The following is a 16,570-nucleotide window of genomic DNA, read 5'->3' as shown; positions in this document are numbered from 1 at the left end:
TGGTTTGTGAAATGCGATGGAGAACATTACTGAATTCACCTGTGGTTTCTGGTGAGCCGTTCGGAGCCAATCTGCTGGAATAGGATTGAGATAGAGTCCTCCCTGAGACTTGACGCTGGCATCGAAAGTCGCATCAGCATTAGTGATCTCGGTCTGGTCAACGGTGAAGCTACCTTGTCGGCCTGCTGGATTCCTAAAAGTCACGTCCCATGTGTATCTAAAACGTAGAATACGTAAAGTATAAAATATGTGAATACGTGTAAAATACATAAAGTCTCTAATAAATAGTAACCATTTGTTTAACCGTTTTAATCCACGAACAAATATATATTATACTATATATTTTTTCATTTATCGCGAGGAAGAGGAAAGCCGACAAGACGTCATATGACGTACCACGGCCTCCAATTCGGTTACCAGTTCGTGCTGGGTATGGTATTAGTTTAGTCGGTTGTTTGTTTCTGATGCGTGAACGTGCATAAGTAAAATAAATCAAATACTTTCCTAAAAAAAAAATTGCATAGCACAAAAAAACATTTTGAAAATATCGTTATTATATTACCACTTCAAAAAGAGAGGATCCGACAAAAAATTCAATTTTTTTAAAATTGTGCCAGTATCATTGTTTCGATAGTTGTTAAGAGTGATCATTTCTCACCCTCTGCACGTTCCCCCTCTAGTTACTTGAACATCAGTGACTCCGTTCAGCGTTTCAATGGCATTCTCTAAATATGTATCAGTTGCATTCCATGGAATGCTAGCTAGAGTCCCGCCGTAGGTACTTCCGTCTACAGGTAATGTGAGAGCAAAGGTTCCGCCCATCGGTTGCGCAACCTCTTGAGTTCTTACTACCGTGATCTAAATTTTTAAACGAAGAAAATTGAGTGAATAAATGATAAAACTAGAGAGTATCGAGACAAATAAAAAAAGGGAGCAGGAATGAACAAGAGAAAGGGGGAAGAACAATGAGAGAATGAATGACAAAACGAGAGAGTATCGAGACAATTAAAATAACAAACGAGAGAAATATGGGGAAGATAAGAAAAAAGTGAAGAAAATTGAGAGAATAAAAGATAAAATGAGACAGTCCGAGACAATTAAAATAATAATAAGAGAAAAGTGGAAAAGACTAGGAAGAGGAGAGGAAATCGAGAGAATAAAGGATAAAACGAGAGAGTTCGAGGCATTAAAAAGGAACATGAGAGACGAGGTGGTGCAACATAGAAATCTTACCGATGAAGTTGTTTGAGCTTCGCTGACGAACGTGCCGTCACCGGATGCTGTTGCATATGCAATTTCAATGAGAGGCAGATTATGACCGCAATTTAGAGGAGTAATTGAAACAGCATAGCTCGAGCCATCTTGTTGTACTGTGACTGCGGCAACACGGTTTTCATCCAATGGCAGCCTTCTTTTAGTGCGTATGTCTGCAAAACAAACAAAATATAAAGAATAGATTTGATGAACACAAGTCAAAATGACCTTGAATACAAGTTAACATGGATAACTACAGAAACGATGGATTGGATGGGAATTCAATTTTATTCAGACGGAGAGGAAAAGCCGACAGAACGGCTTAATCATGTTGCGAACTACGGCCTTTCGTCCGTTTATCGGTCCATGTCGGGCACCAGTTATTTGTTTCAGATGCATGGATTTGATGGTGGAGTAAACTGTAAACGACAAGCGATTACCATAACCCACGATTGTAGGCGCATATGTAAAAAATATTCTGTAATAATTCAATAAACCAACCCTCGGCACATTCCCAACTCGTTTGATTGTTAAAAAGTTCCAGACAAAATCTGTTTAAACAGAACAGAACTTCAGAACAGAACTAACATAGTAACAACTCTTATCAAAATAAAAATAAAAGTGAATGTGGTATAATAAGCATTTGATAAGCGTTGATTCAAATTTTCATATATTCAAAATGATAGATTACTACTAGCCATTCCCCGAGCATTACCATTAATTTTATGTATTTTACTTTCATTTATTTGGGGGTTAGCCAAGTTAAATAAGCTGTAACATTTTCTTTCCTATTGGCGTATATATATGTTGACTTGCATGTTCAAATTATATTTTATTTAGGTTGTTAGTCATTTTTGTATTTAATTTATAAACACCGCCTCTCTTCCGGGTTGACAAGGAAAATACAGTACAATATAAAGCATTTGAATAAATACAGTAGAGCATAGCGCTAATACCTTCCAATGCAGTGTCTGTATAATAAGGTGTTCCAACAAATACGTTGTCGATGAAAAAACCGTTATCTGATGGGCCGACAGCGACTGCAAGGCCAGTAATCTCATGTCCATAGGCGGCTACTCCAACTAAATGTGCTGAAATGGAGTGATAACAAAATTTAGTGACAATATCTTCAATAAAAAAGGTCAAATACATATAACCTATGTCATGTTATCAGATGGCATAGGATCGGATTTACATATTTATCCTGGGGGAGAGGAAAGGTGGGGAGAAATAGGAAGGAAGACGGCTTTAATCAGATGGTGAACCACGGTCACTCGTCTGGTTACCGGGATCGGTTTGCCAGTTATTTATTTCAGATGCATGAACTAGATAAAGCCGTATCCATTAAAAGCGGTTTTAAACTACCTCATGTTATGCTATTGCGGTATTGAAGACTTTCCGTAATCAAAAGTATAAGTAATTTAACTATTTATTGTGTATATATATATTGAAGATAACGCTATTGGTACTGGGTCAGCATTTTTTAAAGGGGTTTCACCAATATTTGAAGGTGATTGAATTTCAAGATTTCCTTGTGACCGGCCAATCTGTCAAATTGCTTTATCTGTATTAACTAATCAACGATGTACGGTTACATGAAATATTGGAATATCAAAAAATAACAATCGCAATCCTTAAAATTAATGAAACAACTTATAATCACCAGCTATTATCGGCATTATATCCACACACGTGTGTATCCAGTTATCAGCAGACTCGGCGACAGGCAATTGTATAGAACTACTTTTTCTCTCTTCAGAGACAATGTACGAGTAATCCAATTTCACAGATCCGGATACCGAACCTTTGTACGCAAAGCAAACCTAAAAAAGGAAACTCATTTAAATATATAATGCTATATTAAATGATTTCCAGCAGGTAAAATTTGAAAAAACCTGTTGCCCGACTGGCTTATAGGAATATGTTATGACACCCTTTCCCAAGGGAACTCCAATCCTGGCCAGAATTAGTATAGACCAGGCGCAAGCAACATTTTTTGTCGGTGGGCTATGTAACCAAGTTCAGGCATCCAGCTGGGGCACACATAAAAACTTTAGTAGATGAAGCTACTCAACCGGCGGACTATCCCAGGCGTTTTGACTATTTAATTTTGACGGCATTTGCGTCATGTATTGAAACCAATAACATCGTTTTTTATTGCTGTTGTATGGTAAAGCCATTACCCATACGCGAAACTGAGCACTGCTCTTGTTGGACACGAAATGTACATAGGGATCGTTTTGTCAATAATATGTTGTTGTCGTTTTTGTATTTTGTTGAATGATGAATTTGGAATTTTGTTTGCATAATTACAGATGTTTTCTGCAATGACCGAAACGCAGGATGTTTTAATTTTTGTAAACGGATGGTAAAAATGGTTGAGTAGCCACGCAGAAGAACACACAGTGTTTCTATAAAGTCCCTTTACAATTTCAATTTTGTTATGAAGCCAGTTCTCAATATATCTTAACCAAGTTTATTGTATTTTAATCTGTAATTGTTCAAGTATTTTCACTTTCTTTAATACATCTGTGAGGGCCAAAACAATATATGATATCCATAAATTTTCTTTGCAATTTTAATTTTGTTTATAACTTCATGGACACAAACCTTCATGGTCGTAGCTATGCTGATTGCTTTTATATCTTCAGTAGTGGTGAATAGTGTTGTAGGATTTTTCAACGACCTCGATCCACAATAAGAATCTTCCCGTGATAATTCGCCTGTCGGGGCTGTTGTGGTTGATTCGAAATCCCTAAATAGAGATGAGAACATTTATTAGTTGAATAATAACATTTCGTAAGCGAAAATTTACTGAGGGATTGTAATTCAGTCGGGCATGGAATGTTTTAACGTTTGGTTCCTACAAAGTTGAAAATAAATAAAAGGGCTTACAGACGTTTTGGCTCATACAGGCTAGAGTGCATTTATCAACAATTCGCGGTGCGGGAGTGGACGATGCTTGATCGCCGTGATTAGATATTTTACTAAAGAAAGCGAAGTATTTTGTTATTTCATTATTTTATTATTTCGTTGAGGTATCCGACGGGCTGGATTCAGTCTCAAAAAGTGTGTCCACTTAAAAATCATTTTTGATCTCATTCTAATATTTATTCCCGCGTTTCATGATTTCTTCAACAATAATGTCGAGTTCAACTTACTCAAACATTCCATATCCAATTCCCTTTTCCAAAGCCGCCGGACATTTAGTACCAAATATTGCACGTACAGCTGACGCAAGTTGTGCGGTGTTTCCAACAGCAACGTGTCCAGTAGGAATGCCATTCAGCCCCACGGTAAAGGATTGCATGTCGGGTACTGCTGCAGTTGATACCGACAAAGTCGCACTAATGCTTGTTGCATGTTTTGCTACAACCGAGAGGGGCAGAGAACCTGTTAAAATAAGAAAAACACATTGATAGAATAATGTTGATACAAGTTGAATCCTACGTTGATATATTTTAGCAGAAATTATCATGCCAAGATAAACTATGTCGGACTTAGGTTATTGGGCCAAGGGTTTGGGATAGTCTGAATTGTGTATCCGAATCAAATATTATTGCGTGGAACAGATAATATATCGACGCCGAATGATTGGGCTGTTTGAGAGAGAGAAGCCTATAAGATGACCTAATCATATGGTAGACTGGACCTCTCCTTTACTAGTCCATGTCGCATGAAGAAAAATAGTTTATACGAATGGAAACTATTTGAATCAACTATTTATTTTGAAATACGCTATTGTTACCAACAATGTTTCTGGCTGCGCTTTTCATGTTTGGCTGGCTCAGCAACAATTGTGCACAATTTTTTTTATTCATTTAGGCAGTTGTGGGCTGGATGGATATCAGCGAATCTACATACCTCTCTTAGATCCCACCGTAATTTGATGATGGCCAAGATCACATTCGCCGATGACTGTTGTATCTGTTGACTGTATTACGCTCACAGTATCGCCAAGAAGTGTAGGCAGCTTGTTAATAGCAGTTTGGATCATTTCTGCTGTAGAACTGACTAGCAATTCGCCTGTAAACGAATCAAATTTAAACAGAGTTAACTAATAATAAGTTATAGCCGTGGAAATATTGTGACAAGTAGTTCCGATTTTTGACGCCTTTGAGTATTGGTTATACTGTTATATATGAATAAAATTGCTTTTAACCGTTCAATGTTATGTCATATAAAAATTCAATCTCAATAAAAAATCATCAACTAATTTTTATTGTCTTCAATATAGTTTCACTCGTCTTCAAAAATATCGCAGTTTGGTTCATTAATTCAAAATCCGACTCAGATTAGTTGTATAAAAAGTATACCTGATGTAATGCCGTGTAACGAAAACACGTATTCTTCTTCAGAGGTGCAGTTTACATCAGGATTGCATTTGATGCATAGATCAATCACTTCACTTACTGCAGTGGCGTCGGTTTCCCAATTAGTCAAGCCGATAGTCTGAATTTCAGGATGATCGGGCGACGTAGAGGCTACTTGTTGAACTTCGTCTACAGACATAGCTGAAATAACGGTATTTCTATTTTACTATCAGTTAGGGTTAACGCAGGACTAACTATTTTTCTTTGCTTTATGCTTTTGTGGAAGTGGATCGTCCGTATGCGCGTAACGAAAGTATGCTGTGGCAAAAAACAAGTATGACTATACTGTTTGATTCAAAAGTCTTGCTGCACACCAACGCAAATGTATTTCTGTAACGTTTCGACTGACCAGGGTCAGACTTTTTCAGACAAGCATTTTTCAACTAACCGGTCAGACGGAACGTTACAGAAATACATTTGTGATAGTGTGCAGCAAGACTCTTGAATGAAATAGTATTTCCATTTCATGTATAAATCTCTACGTATTTGTTACATGACTATGCAGGGTGAGACGATAAAACTCCTATATTTCATTTTAATCTAAAGTGTGGGATGTTTTTTGCCCTATCCTGAACAACAATTTTGCATATATAATTTAATATATATAACATAATTGTCTTCACAGAGTTGAATGAATATCAGTAGCCTCTATATAACATCGTCAACAACATTCGTGAAATTTCACCTCAAGAAAAAATAAAAACTCAAATAATTTTATTGTCTCATGATTTTATTGGTTCAATAAAATATCAGTTGTGTTCGAAAATATCGCGAAAGCTTGGCTTTAAAAACTAATGACATCGATGGATATAATTCACACTCATATGTACTCACATGTTTGGGAGCTCATGTAGTCAGTTTCCCTGAGATAACCTTCGATTGTCATGGCGACCGAGGTTGATGATTCCAATCGCACGGCTTCATAATAATACAGATTCCCTTGAGTTAATTGAACACCGTCTTCCAACATCTATGGAAGGATAAGTATATTTTGATTTCATAATCAGCATAGAAGATGATTAAATAATTGATAAAGACAAAGAAAGAAATGCTCAAATAAACGGACACGAACACCAAAACCTCAATTTCCCAATAATCGTATCCTGGACGAAGCAATCAGCAATCTATATAACCACCTATATCAGTATAAAAAGACTATAACATTATTAGAGCAAAGGCCAGACGCGGGAATCCGGTCTACTTGTCGTTCATTTTCTAAGAACCCATGCCAGGTAAGATCCGACCATCGTTTTGCCCTCAATCAATTATAACCAAGATAGTTGTCTTTTTTTGAGAAGTCGTATATTCACATTACGATTTCTCTTGATGGTTTTGTCCACGAAATACGACATTCAACAGTGGGAATGGATATACGGTCACAATCACCATTTGGATGGACTCCTTCATAGATGGCTATAGTTAGGAAGTAGGCATGGAGATATAGTATGGCCGTGGTTCGATAAGTGATTTTCCGTATTAACTGATTTTCCCGGTAATAAATATAAAAAAAAATCTAATACTATCCCATGATTGCCATCAGTACGGTTGTTTCTGTGAAGACTTACAAGTTTTACCCCCTTAAGAAAATTAACGAAAGAAAAAAAATTAAAATAACTTTATAGAAACCTCTAATTACAATATATTTTCTAGAATATTACAAAAGAATAATCTTCTAGATTTGACATACCGCAGCTTTATTCGCTTTTGTGTGATCGGTACTGAGGTACACATCCGCTTCCACACTCGTACTAAGCGTGTATGTACCCGATTTTGCGGGTCGGAAGAATCCTCTAACACGGACAACGGTTGGAGATTCTGATGTTGTGTGTTTGAAGTTGGATTGTTCGTACGGGATTCTTTGTTTTGTACCTTTCGAATCGAGAGTGTAATTTTGAAACAAATGAGTATGCTACAAATGTCGAAAATATAAATATTTTAATATATTATACTCAAAGGAATGTTTGATTGTATAAGCCAGTGTTTCCAAACTGGGATCCGCGGACCCCTGGGGTTTTGGATGACTGCACAGTGGGTCCGCAACGATATGAAAAGAGTCTGATTGATCTTTAATCATTGATTTCAATCAAAAAGCCATTGCATACTTTTGGCTGATCCATTGCTGTCGGAAAAGGCAATAAAATGTTATTGCCTTTTGCAACGACCTAGATGTGTGAGACAGCGTTTTCAGCCATTACCAATACGATGACAAATACAGGTCGAGACTTACCGTAGAGTCGGACCTACGAGTTTGCTTGTCACAAATTGCTCCAAGGTGCTACCGAAGTATTCGTACCAAGATGGCGCACAACCTGAACATGGTATTGTATCAGGTTAGGGTTGTTCAGGTTGTGTGTCATCTTGGTACGAATACTTCCGAAGCGCCGTTCCGTGTGCGCAGGTCACAAAATGATCCGGTATGTTTTGAGAATACCCATTATTGTACTTTTCAAAAAAACAAAAAAAAAAAAGAAATATTACAGAAAAATAATATAAAACAGAGTAATCTCTCGGTAACGTTATATTTACAACCCGGATTAGTGAAGGATAAAATTTTGTAAATATATGACTCGCATTATTCAAGAAGTGTGTGTATCAATATTTCGCCTACTTTACATCAAGTTGTGTAAAGGGACGGAAACCTATGGACAGGTGGTATATTCACTTGATTAACACAGACAGTCCCCAATCTCGTAATAGAACTATAATAAGGAAAATCGGAATAAAATCATTGCATAACCCGAACCTGGTATACACACTACGGGAGTACCTAAAAATATATCATGCGGCATATTTTTCTTTATTTTAACAATATTTACTCATTCACTCAGAAATTAATAAAAATCCTGCCTGAGCGACCATTAAAATGCTCTATTGGCACTATAAAGAATTGAAGTGTGGGATTGTGCGTTTGGAAGTACTGATTGACGAGAGACTTGAAGCAGTTTGCGCAATACGGCCAGGAAAAAAGCTATACGGTAGTGAATTCCATATACCAGAAGTTGTTAAAAAAAACTTTGGGAATATAATTTTTTTGTCTGGTAAGGAAAAAGATTCGCCATACCCGGACATTGCATCATCTTGGCATTGTTATAATATACTGGTGATATTAGTTAGGTAAGCAAGTTTAGTTTCGTGCTTTAAAATAATTTCCTGCACTATAACATACCCGAATAATCTTCATAATCAACGCCTTCAATTTCACTTGAATCAGTCAGCCCAGGATAAAATTCTGCAATAATTCCTCGGCCTCCAGGATACACATCATAACCCGAGACAGTACCTGGTGTTTTACACGTCAACCAGGTATCCTCCAGTTCTTGAAGTTCGCAAGGAGAACCGCCAACCTCTACCTGCAAAGTTAATTCAAAAGAAGTTGCTCAGACAAAGGTCACGCGCACTTACTCAGAGGTAAAATAGACTTATCTCTAAGTAAATGCTTAGATAACATTTTGTATATGAATACAAGGTATAAATATGGAATGATGACAGGGACATATCGTCACGCTAATAACAGAAATGCGTAAGTCATTTTTAGCAGTTTTGAGAAGAACGTAAAAAACTTCCTAATGTAATTGTTATGCCATTGAGAGTCAATAATTTGCCATGGTTCAATTTTTTGATCGTAGCCGGATTTGAGTTAATTTGTATGACGCAGTTAAGTGGCGTCATAATGGCGCTCTGTGACTTAGGCAGAAATGTGTCTATGACTTGGGGGACATACGCAATTTTGCAACTTTACTATATGCACCAGTCCTGAAAACTAAACATTCCAAAAACGAATGTAATTTTCTGTATCTACAATGTCTAATCGCAAAAATAGCTAATCAGTTTCAATTACATTATTTTTCATGTTTAAAAATATATATTTCAATAATATAACACGTTCTGCACACCCACCGAAATAAGACTAAGATTAAATATAAAGAATAAAACAGCAATGCATCCAATATAAAAGCCAACCAAGGTGAATTGGACTCGGACAGTGACTCGTCACAAGTGCACGCCTTCTTATACTGTAGTATAAATTCAAATTAATACGCGCTAAGCTAGAATCCGAGATGCAAAAACTCGAAAATACTTAGGCGAGGTTATTTTGCCTTTGTGACGTCACAATAGTCCTGCGGTAACAATGATAATTCATTATGACGAACCAATTGCATAAAAGTGCATGTCATACTAAATCTCCCTTTTTATGGGTTTCGGAATTCTCAAAATAAAATCTGAGTTAACAGACAGGTGCGCAGCATTACATAAATACCTATTTTATAAAAAAAACTCAAAATCGCCAAAAATGACTTACACAATTCGGTTATTAGCGTGACGATATTTTACATTTCTACACAATGGCAAAGTCACAACATTCATGATTAAACAATATACACCGCAGTTGACATTGACAACTATATGATTATATTTAGACTTTGAGAAGTTTTATAATAGAATTACGTAAAACGTGTCATGTTATTGCAGCTTACGTAGTACGAATTAATACATTCTCTGAAATGAGGGAACCTGTTGTCAGTGGGTTCGATACTAACGAAAATCCGCGCTTGAATCCCGCTACTGGTAAGTGACGCTTAACAAATTCCACGTCGACATCGCGAGTTAAAGTTGATTGCGTTGTTGCCCCCATGGTTTATTATTCGAGTTATACTTACAGAAACAGAGCCAGGTTCTTTAAAATAATTCCCCTCCACTCTTATTGTTGTTCCTCCATGAGTTGACCCGCTTGTGGGCGACACAGAGTCAATTACTGAAGAAAAAAATACATTGGCATGCAAAGTCATGTTTAGAACAGTGTTGTGAAGGCTCGAGTCATTGACTCGACTCTATTTGGAGTTGAATCACCGCATATCAGGAATTCAAATCATCAAGGTCATCGAATGATTCGGACTAGTCATCAACTAACCGCACGAGAGACTTGACTTAGTGACTGACTGGTAACCTGAATGACCCGACTTGACCCTCGAGGTTTAGAGATTTCTACCCGACGCTGGTTTAGAGTTCGGGCACAAACACGAAGCAAAGCTGATGAATTCCCAAATAAGTACTTTGTACGTAGATGGTTTTGAAGCACATTGGTGCGTTCCAGTGGAGTAATCATTGACAAGTTAACTTTCAATAGATTAAGTTTACCTGAATATATAGTACAGATAACATTACTAACCTGCGTACGTCTGCACGGTACATAGTCTGTAATCTGCATGAACAGTCAAAGCCCCGGGTTGAAATTCCGAACGTCCGTAATTCTCGTTTATAATGAAACTTGCATTTTGGCATCCAACGTAAGTACCTTGATGGAGACATTTTATGTTTCCCCAATTCGAGTATTCATCATCGCTGTTTTGCCTTAAAGCCAGTTGTACGCCATATCTGTCAATTTAAAATTTCATCATCAAATAGCCAAATCGCAGAATGCATTAACTTCGAATGCATCGCAATTACGCCGGGGCCTAGCAAAGCGAATTCAGACTCTGTAGATTACAAGTTTCAAGTCGTCATCATTGTTTTGACGAAAAAAGGGTACTCCCGAAGTATGCATACCAAGATGGCGGACACCGAAACGTAGTTCACATAATTCGGGAGTACCAAAAAAATAATTGCAAAAATTCAATATTCTTACAGAGTATCATTGTCCATGCGAAGTTTACATTCCTGTCCTCCAATATACACCCGAGAAAGAATTGCTTCGATTCCATTAGAACTTAAAGAGTCTCCGGCGTCTGTTTTGTCCGTAAATAGTCTACCATGCATCTCTACTATACTCCCTGGTGTTGTAGTCGACGGCCAAAAGGTGTGTAATAAAGGAGTACGACCTTCCAAAACCTATAATAATGGAAATCATTTTGCCTTCCTTATGCCACTTAAACTGGAGCTCGACCGATAACTTTTTGGTCACTGATACAGTTTCTTTTTCGCTTGAAAGTATAGCTTCAACTAACCGGTTAGAAACTAAAACATCCTTTGTAAAAAATTTCACAAGCAAGGTATTCAGTACAAAATCCACATGGTCGAAGAGTTCCTAGAATTATTTTCTAGGCCTTGGGTATCTGATTCGATAAGAGCAGCCCATCAAGTCCAAGTTCGATTTTGGAACACAGTTACTTATTCCTTATTTCGTTACTATTATATTTTCTCCAGTTTCATAATCCGAGAGTGTTGCCACTTTCTCCATTTTTTTGTGATTTCGTTTACGTATTATCTCAAGTATTTTGATAAAGCATAATTTATTTTATTCATAAATATTCTTAGAATTAGCACTTTCAATTCAAATTATCAATAATTTAATATTAAAATAAAAATAAATAAAAAGCACCTGAAATCTGCACCACCATCCGTCAGGGTTACCGTGACACATATTTGCTCCCGGCACTTCATCTCCGTTCGACTTGATTCTCAGTTGGTATGACCCTCTCGGCATTGGGCTGTGTTATGGCAATTTAATATAGAAATGGTTTGCTTCAAAAAAGTTGTCGGGGTGCATACTACTGAAAGTGATCAAGGCATACCGTTGGCACAGCCTTGCATGGTCGCTTATTTATCTACTAAACTGAAGTCACGAATCCACGGGACAGGTCGACAGTGGCATATCTTTACGTTTACGGTATGGCGTATCTATACAATATTTCAAATCGGAAATAATTGAAATTAGTACGTTTATTTGAATAATAACGTATAAGTATATCAATTAAGAACAGTCTTTAAAAATTGTCAGTCAACGATCAAGGATGCCAATTGGCGCCACTTTTACGTAGATGCGCCACTATAGATCGAGTAGCGGTTAAATGCCAATCAAGGTACTTGTGATTTCTTTCTAAAATGAAACTAAATGTCACGCAGAAACAAAATGGGAACCATTGCACGGACGCTTCACGTACAGAATTTAAACACAGTACCGGCAGGTAAAAAAGCAACATATTTTCAGTTTGTGTACTTTACCTGAACTCATTTATTTTTAAGCCACAGTCTCAAAATTCTAACTAATACACCAACTAACTTACGTGGTCTCGCAGATAAGGGTATTTTCATCAGAGGCATCTTTTTCTATATTGCATGGGTAATCTCTTTCTGGTGAGCGAAAATTCACTTCCACGCCTAGATCAGTTGACGTACCAGATGTACCGAAACTGTTGTCAACAATACCTTAATCAGAGCAATTACAAATTATTAGGCATCGTAGGATTAGTGTTGAGATTAGAACAGTATTGGTTGGTTTGTCTGAGATTGAATTTCGGGAATGAAGCACGCAATTCGTGTGTTAACCATCCTTGATAAATGACATTACTGCAGAATACCCTTACCTTCGCCTATAATTGTCACTAGCGTTCCACCAGCTGCTGAACCAATGTTTGTATCTGCATGAATCCTGGTCACAGTGAGTCCGTTCACTAAAATACAAATGATTGAATAACGATAAATCCCCACCCTGTTACGTGCAAATAACATAAAAATGTTATAATAAAGTTTTGCCTGTTTTGTTCGGGCATTATGTATTTTGGCGCGGCGGTGTGGCTTAACGGGCTAAGCGTTAGGAATACGCTCGCCACCGCACCTCTAATTACACTGCGTGAGTTTGCAGGTTCAAATCCTATGCAGGGATGGTTATGTGAAAGAGGATTGCTGGACTCCTCGCCGTCGTTGGGTGGTTCACGTAACCGCTGGTCGGTTACGGCTTCCTCCATCACCAAGTCCATGCTTCCGAAAACAAACAATATAACCAGTATGTTCCCCAGCTCTTCTTTTTAGGGGGGTGTTTCGAAATTTAGGGGTGGTAAATAATTTGCTATTAGAGATAAAACTAGGCTATTTGTATTCTTAAAAAATGGTATGTATTTAAGAAACGATGTACATGAGGGGCTCCCCAAGTTGATTGACGGCGAGCCAAAACCCACAGCAGAATAAAATTGTAGGGCCATAAAAGGGTGGCGAGGAAAAGTGCGGGGCGTCACGGCTGAGAAAATTTTAAGAAATAGGCCCCAAAATAGGCATCCAAGCTTGATTTTAGATACACCTAGCATCGCAGTTTGTTATGTAATGAAATCAATAATTATAATATTTAGCTGATAGAATTCCCGGGAAATAGAAAACAAGCACGACTTTCAACCGTAAATATATACTACTACGTTTCAACAAGTAATTTGCAACTGATAGTGACTAATGAAGTTACTTGCTCATCTGGCATTGTATGAATGGCTACTTATGGCTTGTTTTGTTACACATTTCACATTTTTGTTGAACATGTTTGTTTGACTTTTGCATGAATTAAGCAATAAATTAAATTTTGAAATACGCGCGTCAACTGATCATGATGTTGTATTCCTTCGGAACTGAAATATTTTTTGGTAAGAAGACAAATCGCTGAAGTTTGATTCTTTTCAATAAAGAAATAGAAACGCTGTCATTCATATAAAAACGTCTGTTTTCAGTGCCTAGTTTTCGTTTTGTGACATCTTTAAGCTTTCCTAATATACGGCTGATATCTAAAATACTGCAGTGAGTAATCCTAATACCCAGTGTGTAATCCTAATACGTATGCATAAGATACCGGTGTAATTCAATTGGTACGAAATAAACGTGTTTAAACTGTGATAATAACGGTATCTAAAACTCAAAAGGTCTCACATGAAGTGTTAAACTATTTCACTCAAGTTCGGCGGGCCATTTTAAATCGTCACGCGGGCCGTATTTGGCCCGCAGACTGCGGTTTAAAACCCCTCATCTACACTGATAAATATGCCATAGTCGTTATATTTGAATACAATTATACAGTGTGGAATCGCACCCCAAAATTAGGGGGGGGGGTGTTTGAAATATTAGGACGGGTGTAGGGAAATCACTGTACCCGACTTGGAATGGTAACCGGACGAGAGGCCGTGGTTCACCGTATGGATACGCCGTCTCATCGGCTTTCCTCTCCCCCGAGATAAATATGTAAATCCTATCCTATCATTTTGTTAATGGAACGTGCAGGCACTATGCATTTCCAGCATACTTATCCACCACTGATATCACTACTTCACGCCATTGGCATCAAAATCTTCAAAAGGTAAACTTTTAAAAATCATTCAAACAATATTTCGTCAATAAACCCAATTTTTGCCGAGAATAGTATTTTCATATTCACCCCGGAGGAAAGGAAGTCGATAACACGGCCAAATCAAAAGGCGTAGGGCGACCTCTCGTCCGATTACCAGTTCATGCGGGGTATGAAAGTAATCAGCTAGTTAATTGTTTCAGACGCATAGACTTGGATGATGGAGAAAGACGTAACCGTCATGATATTTTTGTAAACCACTCGGCGGGGACGAGGCGTCTAGAAATCCTCTTGCGCCTAATTATTCCAGAACGGATTTTGAACCCGCGCAGGGTAATCAGAGGTGCGAGGATGTGGACAGTGTTGCATGTGCCAACTCGAAATGCTCACCAAAAAGCATGAAAAATTGCGCCATAGCGAAGTTTAGGAAGAATTTTTTTCGGTCGAGGGTCACAGACCAGACAACGCGTCAGTACCGATTTTTTTGACCATTCGCCGCGCTTTAATTAAAAAGGTCGCATACAATTACATTGTCTACAGTCTACATGACATACCAACACGTGCGTCCTTACTACTTGTGCTGATTCATCCGATACAAAATTCACTAGTAACGTCATAATATTTACGGATTGTTCGCGTCATGTGTTGGTTACAATATTGTGTCGTCACAATATCACCAATACATGAATCATAATTTTGCTGTAGCTGGAGATATTTCTTTTGTTCTACGGAAAACGATGTCTGGTATAAATAAAATTGCATAAGCGGAGACTATTTAAGTCTTGAAACGCGATAACTCAATGTGTGTGGGATCAGGCGTTGTCCATTGTTTAGCGTGATATTCTATACGTTACTGTGTCAGCGTGTTTAACACAAAAATCTCCATTTTATCACGCCATTTTGTTGATGGTTTACCATATATGATTAGAGACGAGTGTATCGCAGCATATAGGCTGCGAATTTGCAGCAATGTGTAAAGTTTAGACCTAAGGCGAATCCTATCCGCCCATCTGTGCATTACATACTTCGCAAGGTTGAGGAACCTTCATCAGTTGTTACGTCGAGAGAGACAGATGATTTTTCCGGCATTGTTGTAGGCTACGATGTCTGGTATCAATGTCACGTAAAAGAAACAATTTGATTGGGTCCGCGCAAATTTAAAATTAAAATCGTCGATAGCGCAAAACACAACATGACATTTCAAAACCTGTGTACAGCGCTGGAACAATATGGACCTACTCGAATTACTTTACACGTTAACATTTTAGGTGAGAGGTCACGTCGGGTGTAACAAAAATGGCTTATGCCTCCGAGTTTTGTTATTGCGTAATAATATTCCGATTAATGAAATGCTGTTTTTTTTTGGTAGTTTCCATATAAATTATAATTTTTATCAAAATCGTATTTTAAAATTTATGAAAGATCAAATGTGAACCCTACAAAATTGGTAAACAACATACTTGTACTGTAAAGAGTGCCGCTGAGGACATTGTGAGTGTATTCTATCTATGGAAGTGGACAATTTAAATGAGAATTCCCATGTTCGTCAGCGAAATAGAGTTTACTAATTTTCTAATTAGCAATATTTTTCCCAATTTCATCTCAAACCTCACTTTGGATTTAGATGGTTTTTCTTATTCAATTTGATTAAATTTGAGTGCGCTGAAAACATTGTGAGGGTATTCGATGGAAGTGAACAATTTAGATGAAAATTCAAATACTCGACAGCAAAAGAGAGTTTAATAATTTTATAATTAGTACTGATATATTTTACAATTAAATTTCAAACTGCACTTTAGATTTAACTGGCTTTCCTTATTCAATTTGATCTAAAAAAATGACAAATGCTATTTTGCTGTTAGTATGATACTATTTCGTCATCAGTATGCAATTTTTAAGTGATGCGCAA

The 16,570-nt window shown here is 37.4% G+C and overlaps 1 protein-coding gene across 1 annotated transcript in view; it reads right to left on the bottom strand.

The window, feature by feature from the left end:
- LOC120337512 (fibrocystin-L-like) overlaps positions 1-16,570 on the bottom strand; it is a 65,398-nt gene that overhangs the window by 45,328 nt on the left and 3,500 nt on the right. Inside the window, exons 2-19 of the mRNA XM_039405317.2 lie at positions 12,929-13,015; positions 12,629-12,770; positions 11,944-12,052; positions 11,251-11,453; positions 10,795-11,000; positions 10,286-10,380; positions 8,794-8,977; positions 7,315-7,496; positions 6,462-6,597; positions 5,571-5,768; positions 5,119-5,280; positions 4,416-4,647; positions 3,865-4,009; positions 2,918-3,077; positions 2,211-2,345; positions 1,234-1,427; positions 659-858; positions 40-217 (exon numbers count right to left, since the gene is read on the bottom strand). Of these exons, the coding sequence (XP_039261251.2) occupies positions 40-217; positions 659-858; positions 1,234-1,427; positions 2,211-2,345; positions 2,918-3,077; positions 3,865-4,009; positions 4,416-4,647; positions 5,119-5,280; positions 5,571-5,768; positions 6,462-6,597; positions 7,315-7,496; positions 8,794-8,977; positions 10,286-10,380; positions 10,795-11,000; positions 11,251-11,453; positions 11,944-12,052; positions 12,629-12,770; positions 12,929-13,015 (2,948 nt within the window). The remainder of the gene's footprint in view (positions 1-39; positions 218-658; positions 859-1,233; positions 1,428-2,210; positions 2,346-2,917; positions 3,078-3,864; positions 4,010-4,415; positions 4,648-5,118; positions 5,281-5,570; positions 5,769-6,461; positions 6,598-7,314; positions 7,497-8,793; positions 8,978-10,285; positions 10,381-10,794; positions 11,001-11,250; positions 11,454-11,943; positions 12,053-12,628; positions 12,771-12,928; positions 13,016-16,570) is intronic.

This window comes from Styela clava, chromosome 1 (assembly GCF_964204865.1).
Source record: "Styela clava chromosome 1, kaStyClav1.hap1.2, whole genome shotgun sequence".
Lineage (NCBI taxonomy): Eukaryota > Metazoa > Chordata > Ascidiacea > Stolidobranchia > Styelidae > Styela > Styela clava.
The sequence above is the reverse complement of the archived record's forward strand: the minus strand, read 5'-3'. Positions and strand labels throughout refer to the sequence as shown.